The sequence below is a fragment of the Macrobrachium rosenbergii genome, chromosome 24, assembly GCF_040412425.1.
Source record: "Macrobrachium rosenbergii isolate ZJJX-2024 chromosome 24, ASM4041242v1, whole genome shotgun sequence".
Classification (NCBI taxonomy): domain Eukaryota; kingdom Metazoa; phylum Arthropoda; class Malacostraca; order Decapoda; family Palaemonidae; genus Macrobrachium; species Macrobrachium rosenbergii.
The window spans coordinates 14,690,840-14,717,731 of NC_089764.1; the positions used below are offsets into that span (position 1 = coordinate 14,690,840).

General features: G+C 43.4%; 1 protein-coding gene across 3 annotated transcripts in view; it reads right to left on the reverse strand.

The window, feature by feature from the left end:
- Positions 1-26,892, reverse strand: part of LOC136851888 (3'-5' ssDNA/RNA exonuclease TatD) — a 46,233-nt gene that overhangs the window by 5,312 nt on the left and 14,029 nt on the right. For all 3 annotated transcript variants that reach the window (XM_067126222.1, XM_067126224.1, XM_067126225.1), the window contains 3 exons: positions 13,999-14,159; positions 11,170-11,353; positions 10,878-11,040 (listed from right to left, as the gene is read on the reverse strand). In XM_067126222.1, coding sequence (XP_066982323.1) covers positions 10,878-11,040; positions 11,170-11,353; positions 13,999-14,159 — 508 coding nt within the window. The remainder of the gene's footprint in view (positions 1-10,877; positions 11,041-11,169; positions 11,354-13,998; positions 14,160-26,892) is intronic.

A 26,892-nucleotide genomic window follows, 5' to 3' on the forward strand; every position in this document is an offset into this window, starting at 1 on the left:
CAAAATAAAGTTAGCAGCGAGTCTCACACAGTTACCTGAGAATGAACTACCTAGTCCATTGCAGATAACTAGCCAGTTCTAATGACAAAGTATAAAATAGATGCCAAAAGTTAGGTAATGCCTGAAGTATTACATGATGACTTGCTCATCTTTTAGAATAAAATATAGGTAGAATCCACATGAAGCCTGTAACTATTACAACAGTCTCCACTGGTGATCCACTGCAACTAAAAGCCAAATATTCTTTTTCTGATATACATAATGTGAATCTCTAAACTCACCAGTCAGTGACATGAAAATCCTGAAATTCAAGAAACATGAAAGGTGAGGGAGACAAAAAAAGTCTGTTTCTTACCTGGGTCCCATGTATCACCACCTACACAAGCACAGTACCACATGATATTGACCATTTTCATTTTAAAGGGACTGATTCATCTTATCATTTGAAAACTACAAATGAGGCGCACAGCGAAGCAAGGGCATAAGAGCCACCACAATCAAAATAGAGTTAGCAGCATTACATTTTTAACCATGCTTCCCTCTATGCATCAGTACTTCATATGTGACCTTAGGTTTGAAACATTATGGTCTAATATGCCACCGAACACAAGTACTTTCTCACCCTTATGGGATGTAGAAACGTGGGCCAACAGACTCCCTTGCACAAGGGCACCTCTCCATTGTCCTTTTAAACCCTGGGTGGTGTGCACAGGGGGTATGTGGGAGTGAGCATTGCCATCTCTCTCCACTCATCTCCCGCTCAGTCTCAGTGACCAAACATGCACACACTGGGCTCACGTTTCTATTGGCTTGACGCAGCTCTCATCTTGTATGACAGGACCCAGAGATGCCGTCCCGTCCTTTCTCCCTTCACCTGCTGACACACTGTTGTCTCACTCGTGGACACACTGTTATTTTTTTTTACTTTTTACGAGAATTTTTGTAGTAATTCAATAGTGTATTAACTATGGCTGATAGTGTTGATACCAGTGATAACCAAGAGTGTTATTAGTGAAGGTGAAGCTGTTAATAGTGATAAAAGTTGATATTGCAGTATTTTCAGCCCATTATTTTGGTATGCTAATGTTCACGTTATTATTTTCAATTAATATAGTTAACTAAGAATTTTATTTTATATTTACCATTAATCTAAAAAAATTTATAACATCCAAATTATTGATTAAAAAATAAAAATTTTTTACAGTAAATTGTATTTTTCGTAACTATGCAAGCCTGAGGTCCTTTACATTAGGAATTACTTTCTGCGAAGCTAGAAACGGCCATTGAACTTTCGAACAAGGTGGTTAGGCAGTTAACTGCCGTCCGGGAGGCGGGAGTACCGCCTACCCGGATATCAACATTCCAATTTGACCTTTGGCCCAGGTGTCAGATTGAGGGGTGGCATGAGGTGGGCAAGAAATGTAAAGGACCTCAGGTTTGTACAGTTTAAAGTAAATATAATTTACTTTAAAAAATTGTGATTTGTTCTGACAAGATATACAAACCGTTGATCCTTTACATTAGGAAGACTCACTGGTTGGAGGGAGGAATCTGAGTGAGTCTCTATGAACTGACTGGAGTTCCAAACCTTGCGTTCCCTTCCTGGTCGATAGAGCGAGGAAGGGAAAACTGCCTCTGAACAAAATTATCAGGTTGTAAGAAATGCGAGATCATTTGTCAGACTTCTGGGTCCCTTTGCATGAATGAGGAAACGTTAGTTCAGGCAAAGTAGGCTAGGAAGAACTTTGAAAGTCGGTGACATTAAGGCAAATGCAAGCATTGGGTTTGTCTTATTGTCATGGTCTCCTTCCTCCCCTTGCTAGAGGAAGGAGTGGGGTTGCTTCTATGATCCTGAAAGGAAATAGAACAGAAGCTCCAGTTGAGTGCTTATCTGCATCGATTGCCACATCCAGCATGTAACAGCACGTCTGCTCCCTGCCCGTAGGAAGAGAGTTGAGATGAGAAGGAAGAGAGGCCAGTCACTCCACATTCACTCTACTAATCAAAACCGTACATTGCAGGCAAGATGCAACCTGTCCTGTTAGAGGAGCTGGGTAGGCTACACTTGTTGAGCAGCCACCAAAGGACCCAAGGAAAAAGTGTCCAAGGACTTGTGGGCAACATCCCGAAGGTAGAAGGAAGTGAAGGTGGTCTGTTGGGACCACACCCTCGCCTTCAAAACCTGTGGGACTGACAGGTTCTTCCAGAATGTGAGGGAAAGACCAATGCTGCGGACTTCGTGAGCTCTCGGACGAAGTGTACCGGTGTCATCTTCTCCAGCAGCAGAATAAGCTCTCCTTATCGTCTCACAAAGCCAGAAAGAGATCATGTTCTTGGACACTTCTTTCTTGGTTGAGCCAACGCTAATGAAGAGTCGTCAACACTCAGGCCAGAGATGGCGAGTCCTCTTCAGGTAGCGCTGCAGCACTCTAACAGGACACAATAGCATCTCGTCTGGGTCATTACCAACAAAGTCCTCTAGGGAGGGGATCGTGAAGGACTCGAACCGAGCATCAGGGACCGATGGATTCTGAGTCTTCGCTACGAAGTCTGGGACGAAATTGAGCATAACTGATCCCTATCCCCTCAAGTGTTTAACATCGAAAGAAAGTCCGTAAAGTTCACCAACTCCCTTTGCCGATGCCAGGGCAAGCAAGAAGACGGTCTTGAGGGTCAGATCCCTGTCTGACGATTCTTGTAAAGGCTCGTACGGCGCACGAGTCAGGCTCATCAGAATGAGAGTTGTATCCGGCGCAAGGGGGCTGAGGTCCCTGGGTGGACAAGACCTCTCAAAGCTTCTCATCAGTAGAGATCTCTCAGAGGACGAAGAGATATCTATATACACCTTTCAGCCGCAAGACTAGGCCGAGTGTGGCCCGATAGCCTTTTACAGCTGAAATGGAGAGAAACTTCTCCCGGCGAAGGAAGACGAGGAAGTTCGCAACCTGCTGAACAGTAGCTGCGACCGGAGAGATACCCTGTCCACAACACTGACCACAGAAGACGGACCACTTTCCCTGGTATACTGCCGAGGAGGATCATCTGAGGTATCCAGCCATCTCTGTTGCTGCACAATGCGAAAAGCCTCTTGCTAACAGGAGATGGCAGATAACTTCCAGCTGTGAAGACACAGGGACTGCACTGCCAAGTGATACCGCTCAACATGGGGTTGACACAGCAGGTTGGGCCAGGGGAGGAATCTCTCTTGGCACCTCAGAAATAAGAGCTGGCAGGTTGGGATACCACACAGCCTGAGGCCATTTTGGGTGCCATCAGAATCATTCTGAGATTTGGAGTGATCATCACTTGGTTGAGATCACTCTGCGAATCAGACAGAACAGAGGAGAGGCGTAGACGTCGAGACTGTCCCACGGATGCTGGAATGTGTCCTCCACAGCGGCCCATGTTTCCGGCATGAAGGAGCAGAAGACCTGAACTTTTCTGTTGTGCCCTGAACTTTTCTATTGTGCCAGGTGGCAAACAGATCAATGACTGGATGTCCCCACAGGTTGAACAACCTTTCCATGACTTCCGGGTGAAGGGACCATTCTGTTCCGATCACCTGATTCTGGAGGCTGAACTTGTCTGCCACGACAATCTTATTGCCTGGAACGTACCTGGCTGACAGCTCTACCAAGGAGAAGGTCTTCGCTGGGTGAGCGGGTTCCTTTCTCAGCTACCACTCTGTTGGTCGCGAGTTCGAATCTCCAACCGGCCAGTGAAGAACAGAGGAATTTGTTTCTGGTGATAGAAATTCATTTCTCGCTATAATGTGGTTCGGATTCCACAATAAGCTGTAGGTCCCGTTGCTAGGTAACCAATTGGTTCTTAGCCACGTAAAAATAAATCTAATCCTTCGGGCTGGCCCTAGGAGAGCTGTTAATCAGCACAGTGGTCTGGTTAAACTAAGATATACTTAACTTTTCTACCAAGGAGAGAGGTCTATGACTGGTCTCTAGCACCCCATGGCTTTCTCTACGAGAAAGGTTCGGCTGTAAAAGCCTGGGGACCGATCCGACATGATTTCTAGAGCACCTTTGCTCAGCATGGTTTGTACTTCTTGCATTAGTGTGATGTCCTTCGGAGATCCAGGAACATAGGTGCAGAGAAAGACCAGTGTGATGGTCAGGGGTGGCCGAGACTTGAAGGGTAGAAGATATCCCTCCCGAAGTACATCCACTATCCAGGTCTCAGCTCCGTATCACTGCCATGTTGCCCAATGGCTTGACAGACAGCCCCCACCTTCGGCAGCAGTCAAGGGAAACGCTGCCCCTAGCATTTCCCCTTCTTCTTCTTCCCCTTGCCCACTTTACCAGACTGGAAAGCGGGCTGAAAGGGGTGCGAAAGCCCACCCTTTCCAGAGGAAGAAGGTGGCTGGGTGTTCCTGCGGGACCCGTTCGAAGACTGGGACTTCTTAGGGGCCGAGGAAGTGCTAGCCTGGCCCAAAGGCCAGGCCACAGTGGAACGCGAAGACCCGGAGGTCTTAGCCACTGCCTGATGAACAAGGCGGTCGCTGTCATCAACCTGACCCTTGTCCACTGCAGCATCCACCAACTCTCTAGGGAGGAGAGAGCCAGAACCCCGCAATGGTCCGTTCAGCAGGGTCATTGCTGACTCAGGCCCCACAGACCTGGCGAAGTGAGAAAGAGCAGCGCCTCTCCGCTTAAGAACCAGGTTGGCCTACAGATTTGCCATCTGGTGGGTGAGGTTGGAGATGGCTCTACCTCCAGACTGGCACAGTTTCCTGGAAACAGAGTCCTCCCCAGGTACGATAGCACCCGAGGAGGCAGCCACTTTGGATACAGGCAGTCCCCGGTTAACGGCGGGCTCGGTTAACAGCGATTCGGTTTTATGGGGCTTGTCTAGTGATGAAAATTGGCAACTTTCAGCGCCGAAAATTGCCGATTTCCACTCATTGGCACCAATAATTGGGTATTGGCGCCGATATATACCTAACAGAGGTGCCAGTAACCAAAAATCACCGCTTTTCGGCGCCAATAACCCCCGAAAATCGCCGAAATTGCAGATTTTTGGTTAGCGGCGATTTTTGGTTATCATCCCACCCTCAGAAACAGAACCCCGCCGATAACCGGGGACTGCCTGTACTGTGAACAACCACAGGTCCAACCAGGAGGTTTCCTAGAAAGCTGCCATGGTGGTGGCTTCCAGGGTTGCTGCCTCTTGCTGAGAAAGAGAAATACTCTCGGCAGTAAGTTGCTGCAACAAGAGACCCGGGCCTAGACGAACCAGGTCTGGGTCATGCTGCTTAGGCAGAAATGCCCCTTCCAAGGGTATGTAGAATCGCTTCTGTCGAGGCAGAGGAGGGGGTGGCAGCTTGTCCAAGCAGTTTGATCGAAGCTAACTGTCTTGCCCAGACACAAGACCATTCACCTAGTCGAGAACCCCCTCAGCAAGCGTCGACCACGGCAGCCCCACTGAAACCTTAGGTTCCTTTTTCGGACCCCAGAAGGATTTGAGGAGCGAAGGACAATCCACAGACAAGGCCGCGGTCCCTTCTCCGAGGTCATTGTGCTGACGAATCAGCGCAATTACCTTTGCAAAGGTCCTCTGTATCTCAGGGGTGTCCACATCCTGGGGAAGAGGACCCTCGAGTCCTTCCAGGGTGTGGTCCTCCCAATCTACTCTCCCCGCAGTAGGGAAAACCTCGGCAGACCCCTGGGATCCTTCCTGCATCACGTGGGCATACAATCTGGTCGATCTGAGAACTGAGCCAGGAACGTAAGCCCCCGCGGTCGAACTCTGGGGGGACGACTCACCGGAGTTCCTCCTGTCCCACTCGCACCTCCTAGGAGAGCCCAGGAGGTTCAGGGAACAGGTGAGGAGGATCAGGCACCCCCATTGGTCTTGCTGGCGGAACCAGCAGGAACAGCGGGCTGAGAGCGGCCACCAACCCCGGTGATGACGGCAACTCGGGTCGAGGAGAGCAGAGTGGAGTCGAACACATAGCTGGTTGGTGAGAACTTGCGCTGTCCTCTAGATGGGCCCCAGACTTCTTGAGACTGAAGTCTCGCAAGAAAATTGAGCAGGGGACCTCCTCTCTGTCTCACCAGGTGTCCGGACTCAAGAGGCCGAAGCACCTTCTCGGGAACCTTGTTTGGCACTCGTGAAAGTGCCAGCAGGAAGGGTCAGGACACCTGCTTGTCCAGACTCTTTCTCCCGTTCTGTGCCCGAGTCGGTAAGGAGAGAGGTCTCTCCAGTACCAGACTGGGTTCCTGGGTCTCCAGAGAGACCAGGGTACTTGGCACAGCTCGCAAACACGTGTCCAACACAGTGCTGGCGTTAGAAGCAGACTCCTCCAGCACAGCAGCCGGAGTGCAAACCGAGGTCTGCACGCCCTCGGCTCCCGAGGCGACTGAGCTGGGGGTCAACAAATCGGTTCCCTGGCCTGCTGACCGGGAGGAGCCGACAAGAGATCCCACTGCCTTCCCTGTGGAAGGAGGCATTCCCTTAGAAATCTCAGGACGAGACTTCTTTGGGGGTGAGACAGACTTCTTTGGCCGGCAATCCTCCTCCGAAGAAGAAGATGGTAGCGGACGATGAAGATGAAGACAACGACCCCTTCCTAGACCTCTTCTTCTTCGTCATCCTCTTCAGGATGGTGGTCAGGTTCCCCATCCAGGAGGGAGCAGCAGAAGACTCAAGAGCAGCCAGGGGGCCAGGGAAGCAGGAGCAACCTGGGCAGCAACCTGGGCCAGCAAATAGAGGTGGAGCAGCCTGGGTGCCAGGTAAGCCAGGAGCCAGGACATGGGTGAAGCAGGAGCAAGAGCCAGGCCAGGCCAAGAGTCAGGAAATCCAGGAGCCGGGACCGGAGTCGGGAACGAGCATAGGACAACAACAGCAAGGACAGAAGGAGCAGGCACCGTAATGTGTGGCACCTGTGATGTGGCCATACTGGAGGGGCCGGGCAGGGATAATGGGGCCAGGAAGCCAAGTGGCAGCGGTACGGCATGGAGCAAGGAAGGCACGGCTGATACCTGGGTGGCCAGGTGCAAGGCGACAGTCACAAACAGCTTGGTGAAGGACATCATGGTGACAGTTGACGTGGTGGAAGTGGCCACGGCATGGGTGGTCACAGGAGTGCCGGACAGATGGGAAATCAGGCCCTCCAATGACGGAATGCCAGGTACACCGAGGTGAAGCCAGGTAGAAGTGAGGTTTGCAACCTGCCCAACAAGTGAAGCCTCCATTGCCAAATCTGAAGGCAAAGTCGGGTTAAAGGAGGAAGCCCCTGCTCGCTCTGGGGGAAAAAATCCCTCCCCCCAAAAAGCGAGGAGAGGCCCCTGAGAGGATGTCCTGATCATCCGCTCCCCCGCGGCCTTTCACCCCTAACAAAGTGAGCGAAGAAGATGAGTGGGAGTCCTCACCCAAAAGAGAGGCAGCAAGAAGGGGAAGTTTGCTGGGAAGGAGAAACGATCCCCAGGGGTTAGCCTCTAAGGGAGTCATCGGGGGTGTATAACCCTCAGATGACGCCCTGGCGGGCTTCCTTCAGTACTGTCTCCTCCCCTTAAACTTTACCCACTGCTTGGCAGACCAGGAACAACACTCTGAACAAGTGGAGCAAAGGGCATGGGGTCCATATCAACATGTGAGTGGAAGCTATTACATGTCTTCCCCAATACCCCAGGACATACACACACTGGGGGAAGGAGGGCTTACAAGGATTATCAGCATTCATGGCAAAAAAGAACAAAAAAGATCCCACTTAGAAACAGCTCAACAGCACTCACGGCAGAGAGCAATAAACACGTCTGCAGCGCACGACAGCCGAAAGCCAACTGGAATGTTTACATCCAGGTAGGTGGTAACCCCACCTCCCGGGCTGAACCACCCTGTTCAAAAGTTCAACAGCCATTTCCAGCTTCGCTGAAACTAATTCCTAATGTGAAGGACCGACGGTTTGTATATCGCGTCGGAACAATAGGAAATTACAATCAACGTTTTTATTGCTATTTTGCTTTTTTTTATATTGGGCTTGCTTATTTTTTTTGTTTAAAATGACTTATTTTATGTGTTGTAACGTCTATAATTAACAGATGGCCAAAGAAACAAATTCAACTGCAAAAATTGTTATAATCAAGCAAAATAAGAAGGCGGCACACTCTACTTTACCTTATGTTTTGTGCTATAGCTCAAGTATAACATATAATAATGTCACAATTTTTGTAAATATGGTACAGGGATAAATTTCCTTTAAAATGAAGAAAGCAAGATTGAAATCATAAAGTTGGTTTCAAAGATATTGATGTTTGAAAACTTTAAATGAGTTTTACCTTTTTTTATATTGAGCTTTACGTTGTATGGTTTTTAACATGATTTTTTTTGCTATTTATAACATTTATTCTTATGTGCTGTAATGTCAATAATTAAGAGATGGCCAAAAAACCTATACAGGCAGTCCTCGGTTATCGGCGGGGTTCCGTTCCCGACGGTGTGACAACAACTGAAAATCGCCACTAACTGAAAATCGGCGATAATAGCACTGATCCCCGGTTAGTGGCGCCGCCGATAAGAGGTGATCAGCGCCGATAACCGGTTATCAGAGACGAAAATCTGGTTTTCATCGTCGCTAGAGAAGCGCCGTAAAACCAGATCGCCAGTAACCGAGGCTGCTAATAACCGAGGACTGCCTGTATTCAATCGCAAAAGTCAAGCAAAATAGAAACCAGGCACACTTTACCTTACATTTTATGCTACGGCTGAAGTATAACATATACAGTAAACCCCCGTATTCGCGGGGGATGCATACCACACCCCAAAGCAAATAGCTAAAACCAGCGAATACTTAGAACCCTTCTAAAAACACTTAGAACTGCCTATTTTGATAGTTCAAACACATACAAAACAAACTAAAAATGCTTATACTGTACAGGTATTATCCTACTTATGATGGGGTTAGATTCCAATAAAAAAAAAAAAACTTGTTTGTTGGAAAAAAGTAAGAAATACCAAAACATATCTCGAACACAGCCTAGCCTACACTAGGGTATTCGGTACCATGTATACATATAGGGTAGCCTAGCCTACAATATAATATATACTCTTTCCTTACATGGTATAGTAATTATTAATGTCAGCTAATTCTGGAGGTTCATGCGAAGTGACTTATGATAATTCAGTACAAAGAGAAATTGAATAACAAACAAGAATTAGCTTAGCCTACACTATGGTATACTGTATACACACACGGTAGCGTAGCCTACATTATATTCTACTCTATATTCACATATCGTATTATACAAACGTCAACATAAAGAATATGCATCTTTTCCATGGGTCTTTTAAAATGTTATGCCTTAATTCACTGTATCCAATAATATTGTATATATTATGTCGCTTTTGTATTATTGCGATCATAGCGATCAATGTTTTGGTTTGGAAATGTTTACGCGGTGTTTATTTCACCGCATTTAACTCAGTTCTGAGAGCTTTCCTTGCTTCTAGTTAGCGTAAATGAACTCTAGAGTCTGGATACTTTATTTATAAGGGGCAAGGTTATTTTTCATTATAAGAAGTGTTTTCAAGTCGAAATATAACTAAAATATGTCTCGCTGTGAAATTAATTTATCTGCTATTTTCGTTAATAATAGATGATGATGGCCATTTGAGGGCGTTTGTTTAGTGCAAAAAAAATCCAAGATTCAGTTCACTATTTTCACTTGATTTCATCATAACACCAGCTTTACGTATTTATCGTTTATTGGCATAAAAATAGTAGTAATGTGTTCTTTCATGCCCGGTAGTTTTCTTTAAAATACTTTCTCCCCTATTTTAATTACGATCGAGTTTTGTCCATGTGGCCGATGCACGATAATTTACAGTATGTAGTATAGTCGTTAGCAGCTTGAACATTGTTTTCTCAGCTTCAGCTACAACTTGCAGCTTATATTTAGCAGTATATTTCCTTGACAATCTTTTATCCATACCAAATAAGGGTATAATGTAAAAATATATCAGTCCTATTCTACTTAACGTCATTTGTACCATAACCTACAGTAATTGTTTATTACCATATGATGGTTGAAATACCAGGTAAACAGCTGTTGTTATCCAATTCAGTTATAAGCAAAACAACAGTTTCTTGGTCGGTTGTTTACGGGCGTACGCATTTACGCAAGAGTATAACGTTACTAACAATACTTTTATCATTCTCTTTTACTTTTTTAACTAGAAGATGGGATAAAGAGATGGAGGAAAAGTTGTCCATTGTAATTTGGTCTCTCTCACTGCCTGATTACACTGCTGCCTGCGCCTGTGTGAAATTTAAAAAATATTTTTTTATAAATAATATTGTCGTATTGGTATTAATTGCTTACCCCACTGCAAAATCGAATTATCGTAAGGTGAATTATCATAACTCGAGCATTACCCGAGTATTTTAATAGTTTTATCACACAAAGTGTATTTAGTCATGAAAATGAGATGAAAATACAGTATTTAGTGAATATTTCTCAGTGAAAAATAACGCGAATGGGCTAATTTTCCGTGAATAATGGTTAGATACGTTCCAGAGAAATCCGTGAATGCATGAGTCCGCGAATCGTGAGACCGTGAACACGGGGGGTTTACTGTAATAATGCCTTAATTTTTGGATATATGGTACACAGATAAATATCCTTTAAAATGGTGAAAACTAGATAAAAATCGTATGGTTGGTTTCAAAGATATTGATATTTGAAAACTTTAAATGTGTTTTTCTCACTTTGTAAAAAAATGGCGCTTGCAGCCCTGCTTCGCTGGGCACCTCAAATGTAGGCCAGATATGGGATTTTTGTAAAACTTAAAATAATGACATGTTAATGTTACTAATGATATTATGTCTCGTTCACAACACGATAAAAGTAACTACTTTTGCTAACCTTTCCGTGAGGGAATCCTTGACGTATGGAGGAAGCTTAGAGGCACGAGTATTTGGGTACATGAAAGGAGCATCTGTTTCTACCAGCAAACGATCAAGAGGCACAACACCATCCTCTAATATCCTTCTAACACCATCTTCAGATTTATCCTTCCAAACATAACCTGGTAAGAAATAAAACCGATTATATCTTCCTTTGTTTTCCTTTCCTACCACAACTAGACAACATAAACTTTAATTGCCAGTCAGCTTACAAATATAGGTCTTGATCTAACTTTATCAATGAGGCTTACCTGTTAAACCTATATAGCATCCTTCTTTTAAGTAGGCTGCTGCCTGTGCTGCATCACCAGTGAAACAATGGATGACAACAGCAGGAAGACGTGCCTTATATTTTTTAAGCACCTCAAGCACCTCCTTGTGGGCATCTCGTTCATGTACAAAAAGTGGTTTCCTTAATTCACACGCAAGTGAGACCTAAAATAGACAATGTACTATAATCTCCATTGTACTAGGGCATCATGAACATCTGTACATTTCTACAATTAAGATGATGCAACAAACACAACTTTACAATTATATAAAAGTTACTCTCTCCAGACTGAGAGTACTCCCTGAAGATTAATAACTTATTATTCTGACAGTGCTTCTTAGAGGAAATCATGCCAGTTTTATCAGATATTAATTAAAATTAATGGCTTTTTTATGTTAGATCTTAAGAATAGTTCTCATTACTATAACAAATTATAATGAAATGTGAAAATCGGACCACCTTATATTTAGGATTTGTAGACTGAAGAACTATAAAGTCAACCCATTCAGGTCATTTTAAAAAAATAATTTTGTTTTAAAAAAACATTTAAGATACAGTATAACATATTTACTTTTCATTCAAAACTATCAATCATACAGAACATTCACTGCAGTCCACAATTTCCCCTCCCCCTTGTATTCTTGTGTTTTAAAAAATGAAAAAGGAGAGTAACTAAAGTTACTATTCACACAAATGTCTACAATCAATTATGTAGTAAGTAACCTCCTCATTGTTTCACACAGTAGTACGTATGTGAACAGTAGGAACAAGGGGATGGAAGGTGGGTACTTCATACATGACTGATGGGTCTGTAAAAAGTATATGTTGTTACAAAAAAAACTGAAGTTTATTTTATCATAAACCAAACAATCACAGATTCTCAATCACATTTTACATGGGAGGTCAAACAGTTGCGAGTCCCACCCTTTGAAAAACTTCAGTATCCTGAGGAGTACTTGGAGACAAAATAGGTCAGGAATCATGTGTCCAAGGCATTTTCACCTGGGTTCTGCAAGTAACAGAACACCCTCAGAAGAGGAATTAGTGATATATTACAAAAAGGTGCAGGGACCAACTCACCATTCAAGTGACATGTAGAGCCTGCAACAATGGAAGGCTACAGTTCTTTTGGATGAATGTCAAAGTAAAAAGGGTATTCATTAAACAGAAAAGAAGAGTACATTACCTCTTTCACCTACTTTACAACTTGACCTGCCAAAATTATTAGTCCTGTTATGTAAAATCCTACGCCTTAAGCATAAAATCTCTGAGGTAAAAACTGCCAAAGATTTACTGATATCATGAGTGGGAGTGCCTGCACTTATGAAGCTTGCAACCTCATGTTCCTCTTGGAGGCTAACAAAGCTGAGAGGGCCGTGTCTCATGTGTAGTCTGTTACTGGCTAGTTGTCATCCATAATCACTGAACATCCATTCTTCACTAAGTGACCTATTTAAAGACCTTTCACATATTCTCCATCATAAAAAAGCTCCTGTATGACTACTTTGCACAATTACAGTATGATGTACATTTAGCAACAGTGCTTCAGCTTCAAGTGTGTGTTATTTTGAATGTTACACTTTAATTTTATTTCTTCTTTTTCCACATACATACTGGCATCACTCCATAAAAGTCTACAAACTACTTCAATTGGGGCTTCTCCATTCCAACCTCATCCACCACACCACCAAGGGGAAAATAAATAAATAAATAAATAAATAAATAATAAAATAAAAAAAAGCTCACGTCCACTGAGATCTGTGCCTCCACCATATCATAATTCTCCTCCTAAATCTCTTCGCTATTATGTTCTTATGCATTCCAGGCAAAGACAATCCTTCACCAAATCTATGAATTGTAGTACTTATCATATCCCTCTGGCACAGAATATTACATCTTGTACATAAAACAGGGTATTGCACTCTTTTCACACATCACTCACAGCAGCCACATGAACACTCCAAACTGCACATTTTTTTGCTTTGCTTTTTGCCTTCATAATCTTAAGTTTTGATTACACAATTTTTTTTTTCCTTTTCTTCTTCATCACTGGTTTGTTTGTTTGTCTTGGTACTCTTGTCAAGGTCCTTCCACAGATCTAAAAATATATAATGTTGTACAATTTCTTCCTTTTGCACTGGAGTTCTTATTACTATATGGTAATTACTCATTACAATATAAAGATCACCTTCTGGGCAAACATTTCTTGATACTAAACTAAACAGACAATTGCCAATTTTAACAATTTCTCTAAACCTTCCTCCTTTACTTTCATACTAACTCCAGCAATCTTACTCCTCTATAGTTTACACAATGTATTAAACCACCTTTTTCTTTGTATACAAAAAGTATAATCTTTTCCCTAATCACTTGGTTCCATCTACTCCATGGTGTTTCACTATATTCTCGTGAACTCTTCTATGAATTGCTCTCCAAATGCTCTTGAGAACCTAACTGAATACTATTTCCCTTGGTTCTGAAACCTTTTCAATCTCACAGGCTATCACACTGGCACTCTTGGCCATTCTGAGTGTAGCAAGATAAACAGATCCAGAAAATAAAGATGAAGTACCAGCATCTAAAGGTGGAACTGGGAGAAAGCCCCACAAGTGCACTAAGAAGTAATGACTAGAGGTCAGACAAAAAGATAGAAGAAAAGAAATGAAACGGAGGTAAGTAAATGGCTAAAAAGTTGGTGCAACAAAATGTTGATGAGTCACTTTAAACACCATTAGTAATGCCTACAGTGCACCACATGAGGTACACTGATGGTGCTCCCCCCTTGGGGTAAAGCATTTTATCATCTTACCTGCTTTTCAAAGACCTCAAGCTGAACATCCTGAGGAGAAAAATTTCTATTGAAGTCCAGTCCACACTCGCCTATGGCCACCACCTCATGATTGGCAGCCAACTCTCTCAATTCCCCTTCTGTCTCCTCATCCCAGGACTTTGCCTCATGAGGGTGTACCCCTAAAAATGTAAGAGAAAAAGAATTTTCAATCATGTCAAACAAAAATCATGAATCACAAATACCAGAATTAGCACTGTCACCACTATCAGCATTACTTCTTCTATCATACTAAAAAATAAAAAATTTCTAAATGTACTAAAACAGATCTGCAAAACTATGGGCCCCTCCACTTAACTACAGTACTGTGGTTTCTTCTGCAAAAGGTCTCCAAGTGTTAAAATTCAATGAGTATATATTTTATATATTATAAATCTCTTAAATAAACAAATATACAATCTACATAAATATTAAATCAGCAAGAAAAGTCTTGCAAAAAACATGGTAGGCATCACAAACACACACACACACACACTAAAAACCAACTGTTAATTTTACAATGCAGAATACAGATAGAATCAAAAGTTCCTTGTCCATTTTTTTTATTTACCACCTTAAAATACTGGAACCATTTTCAACCAAGAAACTGAGTTCCAGGTGATCCACAATAATGCTTCTAGGGATGTTATATTTAAACGTTCCAAATACAGAATGGAATTATAGGAGACATTTTTCAATTGTAAAATTTTAAATTTATTCATTGTATTCCATTAAACCAATTATAATATTTTTTGAGTTGATAATGAAGAGAAATAAGGATAATAAAATATTAAAATACTGAGTAATACTGAAAAATATATAGCATAACTTCAGATACTTCATGGAATCTGAAAGCTGTTTAAATAACTTACATCTTTTCCTACTATTCTTAAATTTTAGAACAGTACTTTGGTTAAACTAATTAATAACAATAATTATAATACTACTGAAATTTACACACAAGTATTATTACTAGAGCATAGTTTAACAAGAACTGTATAGGACTAGGCTAAAAAAATTTAAATAAAATGTGAAAACTAGAGCATGCCAAAAAATGACATTTTTATAATAAAATTAAGTTTTATGTATTCTTACCAAATAACTACATAGTTATTAGTTTCTACTTTACACAGCAGCTAAAAAATTTAAAAATCACGGTAGTGCTCCTTTGTTTTGGGTGTAGGTAGCTTGCCCGGCCCACTTTCGGGGAAGAACAGTACAACACAGCTAAAGAGCTCAATTCGTTTATGCCCCATGTCCATGAGAGGGGAGGAGGGAGGGCTCCGATCACGTAATTATTTGGTAAGTATATATAAAACTTAATTTTATTATAAAAATGTCATTTTTATATAAGTAACTTACCAAATAATTACATAGCTGAATCCCACACTGATAGGAGGTGGGATACATGGACGCATACTACTCAAAAACACTCAGAGATGGAGATGAACTTGAAAGAGAGAGTTAGCTAGTATCGTGAAATACTTGTTGTAACCTTACCTGGTGAGGGCACTAAAGTAGATAGATACTGGCCCTGGTCGGAGCTCCTCTCGACCTGTAGTGGCGTGGTGGTAGAGCCAAAGGTGGCCTCTACTTTAGTGGGGGTTTTGCAACATATGAGTAAATCCCAGGTTGCCAAAGCTTACAATCCAGGAAACATATATATACAGATATCTGTGCCCTTGCCCTGGGCACAGTACAACAAAATATGACCAGGTAATTTTACCTACGCCACATTAAAATATAATTATCCAACCCAACCATAAAAGACAATGACTGGTGGGCACTCATGGCACACAGTGCCCCCAGGCTTCCCAAGAAAAACTTGATACAGTGAACCCTCGTTTATCGCGGTAGATAGGTTCCAGAACTGGCTGCGATAGCTGAAAATCCGTGAAGTAGGGACACCATATTTACAGTATTTATTTAACATGTATTCAGACTTTTAAAACCCTCCCTTTACATAGTACTGTTAACAAACCACCCTTTACAGTAATGTACAGATATCTACAATACGTACATACAGTACACAGGCACAAATGATAAGCAATAAAACAGTAAGTGAACATAAAAAAATAGAAAGATTGTTATGGTGCGTACTGTACAATTGTACAGTATTTTACTCACCACGATAGAGTTGGAAGTTACAATAAAGCCCTCCTCGTATGTACTGTTAACAAACCAACCTTTAATGTACAAAACACTTAATGCATGTACAGCAGCCTTACACCATTCAAATATGACAATGTCAGACTGCATCTGATTAGCGTTTCATGTTCAGTTTAATTTTACTAGTACTATAATGAATTATCGTATGATCACATTCTCATTTTGTTTAATTTCATTTTGTACTGAATTATATGTCATAATGCAACGAACCAACAGTACTAGCAGATATTAATAATTATTAATGGAATTAATGAAATATTTGGGTCTTCATATATCGCCACTATTTTTGAAATTTCCGGAAAATCCGCTATATATTTTCTTATAATATACATACGTAATGGAAAAAATCCGCGAAGTCGTGAATCCGCGATAGTCGAACCGCAAAGTAGCGAGGGTTCACTGTAATCGTTAATCAAGGAGAGGAGATAACGGCCATGCAGGATCCTTAACCGAACACCAGAGATTTTGTGAGGAACTTCTAATCCTTTTAGTCCTCTCCAAATAAATCTTCAGCGCTCTTACTGGGTAAAGCACTCTCCTGATCTGCTGGGCCCAGGATATCAGCCAAGCTCTTGACAGTAAACAAACGTGGCCAGATCTTAGAAGGGTCTTCGTTTTTTGCCAAGAACCCTAGGGTCTGTGAGCATACTGCATTCCCTTGAGAAAAACCCACCTTCTTATCAAGGGCTTGTAATTTGCTAACTCTTTTAGCTGTAGCTAAAGCAATTACAAATAAAGTTTTCCTTGTCAAATCCTTTAGCAAGGAGGAGTTCAAGGCTCGAAGGAGGGCCCGAAAGCCATTTAAGAACTACGTACAAGTTCCAAGCGACCGTTGTATATTTCTCGTTTTAACGCATCTAATGACCAAATCAAATCACTAATATCGTGATTTGCAGACAGGTCTACTCCCGTGTTTAAAAACGGAAGTTAACATAACCCTGTATCCTTTCATGGTGAATGTAGCCAATCCTTTCCAAGACCTCAAAAAAAGCAAAGTCTGCAATTTGGGCTAAAGTGGTTCTAGAAGAAGAGATGCTATGCTCTCGGCACCAGCCTCAAAAGACTGCCCACTTTGCCTGGTAGACTACAGCAGAAGATCAGCGCCTACATTTCGCAACTGCTTCTGCAGCTTTTCTTGAAAAACCCTTAGCTCTGACAAGCTCCCTGAGAGTGTGAACCCTGTCAAAGAGAGAGTGGATGAGCCTTGATGAAATCTATGGAAATGAGGCTGTTTGAGAAGTCTTCTCTTCTGCGGTAACAGTCTTGAAAAATCTACAAAAAGGCCAAGAAGATCAGGGAACCATTCTGTCTGTGGCCAAAAAGGGGAACCACTAGAGTCATCGATGTGTTGTTGTGAGTGATGAACTTCTTCAACACTTCCCTCACCATGCTGAATGGTGGGAAGACATAAACGTCTAGGTCCAGCCAATCCTGCAGCATTGCAACCATCGCCCATACCTGAGGATTTGGAGCTGGCAAACAAAACAGAGGGAGACAATGGTTTCTTGATGTTGCAAACAGGTCTATCGATGGCTTTCCCCATCGTTTCCACAGGTTGGTGCACTCCTGCGGATTCACTGCCCATTCCATCGGTAGAGCCTGTTTGCCGCGACTTAATTCGTCCGCAAGGACACTTAGCTTGCCCTGAATGAAGCAGGTCACAATGCTGGTCTGGTTGTCTTGTACCCATTAGAGGAGATCCTTGGCTGCTTCGTAAAGCGAGAGAGAATGCGTTCCCCCTTGATTCCTGATGTAGGCCATGCTGCCCACATGGACCCGACTGTCCTGTTAAAGATTACTGCTGAGAAGAACTGAAGAGCCAGATGTATCACCTTCAGCTCCTTCATATTTATGTGTAGGTTCTTTTTGATTGGAGGCTACGTCCCAGAAAGTTCCAAGTCATTGAGTAGAGTCGCCCAACCCAGATCTGACACATCTGAATACAACGTTAGGTTGGGGCTCAGAGGGTGCAGCAACTTTCCTACTGACACTCTGTCTTCTACCAGCCACCATCGAAGGTCCTCCTTGATTTTGAGAGTGATGGGGAACACAAATGAGTCCGGAAGGATCTTCCGGAGCCAGCTGGCCCTTAGGAAGAACTGCAACACTCTGGTGTGTAATCTCCCCAAAGGCACAAACTTTTCGATGGATGACAGGGTTCCCAGGAGGCTCATACACTCATTGGCCGAGCAGGACGGACAAGAGAGGAAGTTTCGGATTTTCCAGAGGCAGTTCTGGATCCTTTGATGGGACAGAAAAGCCTGAAAACTCAGAGAATCGATCTTCATCACCAAATAAAGAACCAATTGCGTGGGAAATAGTTGAGATTTCTTGAAATTGATTAAAAGCCCCAATTCTGGGCGAGTTGGAGCGTCTTCTGAAGGTCCTCCATGCATTGGGATCTCAAGGGGGAGCATCGGAACCAGTCGTCTAAATATAGACATACATTGATTCCCATTAGATGGAGCCACTTCGCCAGAGGGGCGAGAACACAGGTACTGGAACATGGAGGTATACGTCCTGCATATTGGTAGTCACCATCCAGTCTCCCTGATAGACAGCTGACAGGACTGAATGGTTCGTTTCCATTCTGAACTTTGTTGTCTGAACGAAGAAGTTCAGAGCACTGACATCCAGGACAGGTCTCCATCCTCCCGATGGCTTGGAAACGACAAACTGGTGGTTGTAGAACCCCCTGTGCTTAGATCTTCAACCACCTCCACAGCTTGTTTTTCAAGTAGGGCTGAGACCTCTCGAGACAGGGCTGAAAACCTCTTCGAGCCTATCAAGTGGGCTGCTAAGCTGATGGGTGAGGTTGTTAAGGGAGGTTTCTCCCTAAAAGGGATCGCATAGCCCTCTTTCAAAACTTTAAGAACAAAAGGTTCCACCTTACTGGCCTTTGATCTGCTCCAAAAATGGAGAAGCCTTGACTCCCACAGGGAATGGAAGACAGGGTCCTCACTTGCGAGTGGTGGGTTTGTTGGTCGTTTTTTTGCTGGGTCATACGACTGGAGTGTGGTCCATGGTCAAGATTGAAACCCGCCTCTGCTCCCTCGAAGGAGCTGCTGTGACAGAGGGGAGGCTGTCCTAACAGTAATAGAAGCCGAGGGTGCTCGTGCTGGTTCTCTAGCCCTCTTGGTTGACTGCACAAGCAAGTCTTGTGTTGACTTCTTTTGAAGTTCGGCTGTCACTCGTTTCAAGGTCACTTGAGGGAACAGACTAGTCTTATCCAAAGGAGCGAACAGGAGTGACGATCTCTGAGAGGGAGTGACCCCTTTTGTGGTGAATGAGCACCTAAGTCCCTCTTCTTAAGAACCCGTCGCAAAAATGGTTGCTAACTGTGGGCACCATCTCTAACCTCTCTGTCAGCGCATGCAAGAATCACTGACTGGTCTACAGCAAAGTTTTTCTGAAGAGTGGTGAATCTATCTTTTTGGCCAAAGCCCATACGGTCCAATTGAGGAAACTCAGGACCTTGAAGACCTTGAAGACGTCCTTGATGAGGTGGTCTAATTTCCAAGGCAATAAATAAAATCCTAGCCAAGGAGAATGCCGAACGTGTTGCATCAATGAGACTGGAGAAGTCCCCTTGAGAAGAGGCAGAAACCCCCAAGGAAGGAGCTTCTCCAGTGGAATACGACAAATACTTCTGTCGTATTAAAATAGGAGTACAAAAAACTGCTTTGCCGAGATCTCACTTCTCTGCCAACCAACTGTCGATGTGGGCCAAAGCTTTCCTGGAGGAAGAGGAAAGCACCATCTGAGGCAGCCTGGAAGTCTCTGCAGACTGTCGCATCAAGAAAGTGGAGCCCGGAGAAGTCGGGGTTGCCGGAGAGAAGAAAGTCGGATAGCTGACTAAGAAAAACCTCAAAAAGCACTGAATAATTAGTGGTCAGTTGCTCCTCCTCTACGGGTTCCTCTTCCAAAGAAATAGAAGACATTGGAAGGTCCAGAGGCTCCTGTGACACAAAGTAGGCTTCTGAAGGAGGATCAAAATTGGAGCCAAAGATGGGTCCTCATCGACAGGAGAGATCGCACCTGTCATACCAGATACTGGATGGCCTACTTGGGCTACCGAACGCTTGACGACTGGCAGGTGCGCCTCACCACTCGCACACTAGACATTCAGACACTGGACACTTCACGGTCACTGAGCGTTTCGTGGACACTAGGCTCTCAGACACTGGAAGCTCGGACACTGGGTGCTCTTACACTGGACGCCTGTACACTGGGCACTCGGACACTGGGCATGTGGACACTGGGAGTTCGCACACTGGACTGTTGTACACTGGGCGCTTAAACCCTGGGCACTCGGACTTTAAGCGCTTGGTAGATACTGAAGGTACATGCAGAACTTATTGGGGAGCTCCCAAAAAACTGTGGGAGGGGAGGGGACTGTGAGCCCTCTCCATGGGTCACTTATGAACAAGGGGCGAGTCACCTTCCACCGAGGAGCCATGCCTTTTCAACAGCCTTGATACACTGGAAAAGCGCCAACTGTGCTTTTTGAGCCCATGAGAGTCCGAGTCACTAGACGACAAGGTATGTACATCCAACCGGACCGCTTTCCAGAGGCCGTCCACCGAGTCCTGGGATTTCCACATAACAGGCTCAGCTGGGGAAGCGACTACCTGTGGGCAAACCCCACCGACCTCCCTTGGACTACCAGTTTGCTTCCTCCTAGGTGAGCAAGGGGAGTTTAGCAGGGACCTTGGTCTAGAAGTGTCGGTGGGACGAGTAGCCATCCCCCCTCTACTGACAATGTACTCGACAATGCACTTGCACCAACACTATTAAACTTGTCCATCAGGACTCTAACCGAATCCCCAATCTAGGAAACGGTATTAACAAGAAGATTGAATTTCTGATCTACATGAGCTTCTAAGCTGGCAATGGCACTGGGTTCAGAGGAATGGGAGCCAGGGATCGGAGTAGCTGGAAAAGTCGGAGACTGGAGATAGGGGAAAAGGTGGTCACAGGCGTTGAAGGGACAGGTTAATCAACAACATCTATTTTAGAATTACCCTGACTAGTAGAAGCTCTAGCTTCGGCCCCAGCAGTTGCCTTCCTCTGCCTGTCACATTGAAGTTTATCCAAACAAGCATTTAAAGATTTCCATCTCCCCTTATCCTTCTTTACATTTGTCACAATTAAGGTCTAGTGAGCAAATTTGCTCTCTACAAGAACAACAAATGGTGTAGCTGTCATATTTAGCCGACATGAGCCTGGTTTTGCAGCCTTTGCTGCAGTACCTAACACTAGACAAGCTAGAGTCTGACATACAGAGTTGAAAACAAAGTCACAATTGGAAAAGTCCCTTAAATATTAGTTAAGATAATTAAGATTAGCGCACTACCAAAAACACAGAATCAGAATACTTCACCAAATGAAGAGAAAATCACAACCATCTGGTGAAACAGTAATCCAAAGAGCTGCTCAACAACCAATCTTTAGTCACTGGCCGGCAGAAACGAATTGAGCTCTTTAGCTGTGTTGTACCTATTCTTCTCCAAAAGTGGCGAGACAAGCTACCTACACCCAAAACAAAAGAGCGCTACCACAGTTTTTAAATTTTGAGCTGCCGCATAAAGTAGAAACTAATGGCTATGTAATCATTTGGTAAGTTACTTATAAAAAAGAGGATGACTAGATGGAAAAAGGCTACAGCTGAACAAGTGAGAGGCAAAGAAATACAACTGGGGCCACTCAATGCAGAACTTTCCTTTGGGAAATTACGGTAATCACAGATATGTTTTTCAACCATTCTCAGATAGTTGAAACTTACACAGATCTGAGATCTAGTTTTATAATACTTCACACTTGTTCCTACTTTACCATTACATACTCAATGCCTAAAGGTGGTGAGCAAGAACCCTAAATTATTTGCCTCTCAATACAAAACTCAGAAACACATTTATTTCTCTTTCAATTCAATATTTCTCAAGAAATCTATGTATGGGTATCAACAGAATTATCATTTTACTGTATATTTGATTTTCCTTAGAGTTATAGTTGTTTCCAATTTCTGTCTACTGTACATTCATGTTCCTACTATCCTAATGCTTTGGGACTAAGAGTGTTGGAAATGTATGGCCCAGAGCAGATTACTGATAGGGTAATAGTATACACTTCATCTTCATCCTATTAATTTTTAATCTAACCTCAATGGAGTACAGTGCTGCATACTGTATCTTAATAATTTTCATTGAACAAATCATCATCATTTTTTGTCAGATTTTACCTTCAAAATAAATATACAAAATAAGTTCACTTCACTCTTTTCCATGTTGTGAACTTTCGGCCTTACTTCCCATCTGGTCTAGGTTTTTCACTATGCCATCTTCTATGATCCTGATATATCTCCAATATGAATTCTTTTTGCATTACTCTCAATGTTATATTGTGATCTTTTTTCACTTGGATTAAACATAAAGTCCAGATATTACTGCTATCTGCAGTACTGATACCAGTTCTTCCAGTTTTTCAAGTCGCTACATTTTAATATGAATAAATACTTGGTTCCCTAAGTGGGAGCAAATTATTTGGTATGGCCTTAGTGACATGTTTAGCTTGATCAAAAATGTACAACAAATCTCACCAAATTGTTTCGAACAAATGATAGGAATATTATTACAGAACTACTCACTGTATGTCTTTAGTCTTTCAAACATTCTAAGATCACTAGGGTGGGGCCAGGAAAAGAATACAGTGCTGCCAGATCTATTTTTCCTTTCGAATCTCACCCTCGAGGTTAGTCCGTTTTATGACTTTACCTGAGATACCGTATGACATTTTTATAAGATAGTTTTATTAATACTTACCAAGGAATTACATAGCTATAGTTTCTAACTAGGTCAGCAGCTAAAATTTGAAAATTCGCAGTAGCGATTCTTTTGTTTTGGTGTAGGTAGATAGTCCCACCCACTTTTGGGAAAGAGAGGAACAACTCAGCAAAGCACTTCAATTTGTTTATGCCTAAATGACCATGCAAGGGGAGGAGGGTGGGCTTCCATTCTGTAATTACTTGGCAAGTAGTTGAAAGTATATATAAAACTTTATTTTACTATAAAAATGTCACTTATTTAAGCAACTTACCATGTAATTACACAGCTGATTCCCACACTGACAGGAGGTGGGATACATGGACATCATCTACCCCAAAACATTAGTAAATGTAATGAATTTGAGAATAGAAAAATTTGCTAGTATTGAGACAATACTTGTTGTACCCTTACCTGTTAAGAGAGCTGTTGCAGGAAGGTACAACCTCTGACTGGCGCTCAACTTAACCGCAGCAGTGCGGCAGTAAAGCCGAGAGTTGCCTGCTACATAAGCGGGAACTCTAAGCAAAGGATTATTCCAATCGCTAGTAAAGCATAAAAAATTTGCCCCTGCCCCGGACGCAGTACCGTAAAAAAGACAACCAGATAAACCACACTTATTACCTACACCAAAGATTAAAACACCATCACCCATCCATTAAAAAACACAAAACCGGTGGGTATCCAAGCACATAGTACCCCCAGACTCCCCAAAAAACTCAACGACCCATGTCAAGATGAAGAGAATTAGGTTGGAAGGGACACTTCCTACTCTTCCTCCCCCAATACTATACCAGCCGTCGATAACGGACCTACGGTACTGCAATTATTAAAAATGGTTTCCACTTCTTTTAAGTAATGGGAAGCAAACACTGACTTGCATTTCCAATAAGTCATTTGAAGAATAGAAGAGAGGGAGAGATTGTGCTTAAAAGCTAACAACGTAGCTACGGCTCCTATATCATGAGCTCTAACTTTAAGAATAGGATGAAGTTCTTACTCAATCTCAGATTGTGCTTCACAAATGAGGTCCCTCAGAAAGGTGCCCACCGACCAATCCAAGAAACTAATTACATCGAACACTATGAAGAGGTTTCAATGTAGATGATCAATCTCTGCTGAAGAAAACATCACTTTAGCCGATGAAAAAGCTGATCTCCTAGAAGAATCAATCAAGCCTGAGAAGCCCCCCTGGGAGGAGGCAGCAGCTCCCAGGGAAGGAGCTTCTCCAGTGGCATAAGAAGAACACCTTCTATGCGAAAGGCAGGCATGAGGAAAGCTAAAAGAAGCCTTCCCTTGCTCTCCCTTGACCGAGAGCCAAACATCTACTTTGCCGAGTGCCTTCCTAGTGGAAGTAGAGAGCACCATCTTGGGCAACCTGGAGTGTTCAATAGGTTGATTACTCATCAAGAAGGTGGATGCTGTAGAAGATGGGGCCGCTGGCGAGAAAAAGGCAGGGAAACTCCGTAGTATAAAACAAAGGAGCGCTGCTTAAGCAGGAGTCGAATCCTTTTCCACATCCTTATTTGACTCCTCTTCGCCGGACGACACTGGAGAAAGAGATACGTCTGCAGTTGGTTTACCAGCAGGAGGAGGCTTTTTCAAAAAACCTAAAAGGTCATCTAATCTCTGCTTGAGGGGAGCCAAAGTTAGGTCCACAACTGAAGAAAAAGTCTGAAGTCCGGGGTTTGGCGCCGACAAGACGGGCTGGCGCCAAGTCCTTAGATGAGAGGACTGCACTGTCGGACGCTAATGGTCACTCTGAAATCTCCAAGCGAACGGGCACTAACGGGAGCTCAGAAGCTACCTGGTGCTGGGAAGTCACCGGGCACTCCGAAAATACCAACACGGGCACTAAAGGGCACTCAGACACTGTAGCATCCACAGGTGCTACAGAACGTCTGTGTCTATGCGCCGAAGATGAACACTTAGGTGCCAAAACTATGTCACCTCAAATCTGAGCAAACTGGAGACAAAAGTAGGGGACTGCCCCAAAAGCTGCATGAAGGCTCCTCGAGCATCATAGCGCGAGACTTCTTACTGAGCACCTGAGGGTGCAGGATGCATCCATTGCTGGCCTTTCCAATGGCCTAGATTTATCACTTTTGTGCCATTAGTGCCTGACATCGGGGCTAGATGCCTCCGAACTCGAAGAAAGATGATGCACCTCCGACAAGATGCCTTTCCAATGGCTGTCTGTTGTGGCCTAGGACTTTGCAAAAGGGGCAACTGAGGGGCAGACTACCAGTGGCAGACCTCGCCGACCTCCCTTGGGCCTCTGGTATAGCTTCTCCCACGTTCAGGGGAGTGTGCCAGGGACCTTTGCCTAGGAGAGTTGGCGGGATGGGGCAGCCAGCTCCTCCACCAACATATCACTTGCACTGATAACACTATTACTTGATCCATTAGGGGACGAACCAAAGACCCCAATTGGGCCATAGAATTCACAATTAACTCTACTTACAATCAAATCTTGACTCTAGGTTGGCAATGGCATTGGGGTTAGAAAGGTGGGAGCTGGGTAAGGATCAGGTGGTACAGTAGGAGAACTGGGATTCGAGAATAATAAAGAAGCAGAAATAACAGGTACATCAACAATGACAGAAGACTTATTAGATTCCTGGCTAACTGTGGTCTAACTGTCATTCCTTAGAGATGCCTTTCTCTTCCTATCCCTCTCTAACTTAGATATACTGTATGAGAAATTAAAGTTTTTCACTGTTTAGGGTCCCAATCTCTGCATTCCTCACACGTTAAAAGTAAAAGAACAAACCTGACCTCTACAATCAGCACAAATGGTATGCGAGTCACATTTCGCTGCAGTTAACCTTATACTGCAGCCTTTGCTGCAATAATGAGCGGAAGATGTACTTGCAGCAGACATCGTCACAAGTCGGCAACCAAAGTCAAAGTATGGAAAAAATTGTCAAATCTTGAAAGATCTAAGGTCTTAAGAAAAAACCCTAACTCTAAATAATTGCTGAAAGGCTACCAAATAAATATGCTTCTCCAAATTGATCTTAATCAACACTGGTAATGAAATCTAAATTTAGCTGAGCGCTAACAACCTCGTTGTCAGCCGGCAGAAACAAATTGAAGTGCTTTGCTGAGTTCCTCCTCTCTTTCCCAAAAGTGGGCAGGACTATCTACTTACACCAAAACAAAAAATCACTATAGCAAATTTTCACATTTTAGCTGCTGAACTCGTTAGAATCTATAGCTATGTAATTACTTTGTAAGTTATTTATATATAATTGCTGTCTGGGATTCATCAACAGACTGAACAGAGGGGGCGACTGCTCGGGAGCAGACCCCACCGACCTCCCTTAGGCTACAGTTTGACTCCTCCCAGGTGCTGGGGGTATGTCAGAGACCTTGGCCTAGGAAAATTGGCGGGCCAAACAGCCACCTCCTCCACTACCACTGCACTTGCACTGGGGGCGGCACGGGGCACTCTGACTCACTCTTCTCCATTAATACTTTCACCGATGACGCTAATTTAGCGATCGATTGCACAATCAGCTTGAAGCGAGTGTCGATTTTCGACTCCACGCTGACGATGGTGTTGGGATCGGAAACGTAACAGTCAGGTGGTGGAGATGGAACGGGATTGGAAGAAATTACGGGTGCAATTGCATTAGACTTAGCGGATGAATCCTGACTAGTTAAAGCTTTACTAGATTCCCTAGCAATAGCTTTCCCCTTCCTGTCTCTAGCTAGTTTCTTAAGATGTGAATCAGTGAATCTAAAGTCTTCCACTTCTTTAAATCCCAGTCACTACACTCCTCATAATGTAAATCCACTGAACATGTTTGTCCCCTACACTGAACACAAACAGTGTGAGAGTCGTAAGATTCTTTAGTCAGTCTAGTATTGCAGCCTTTGC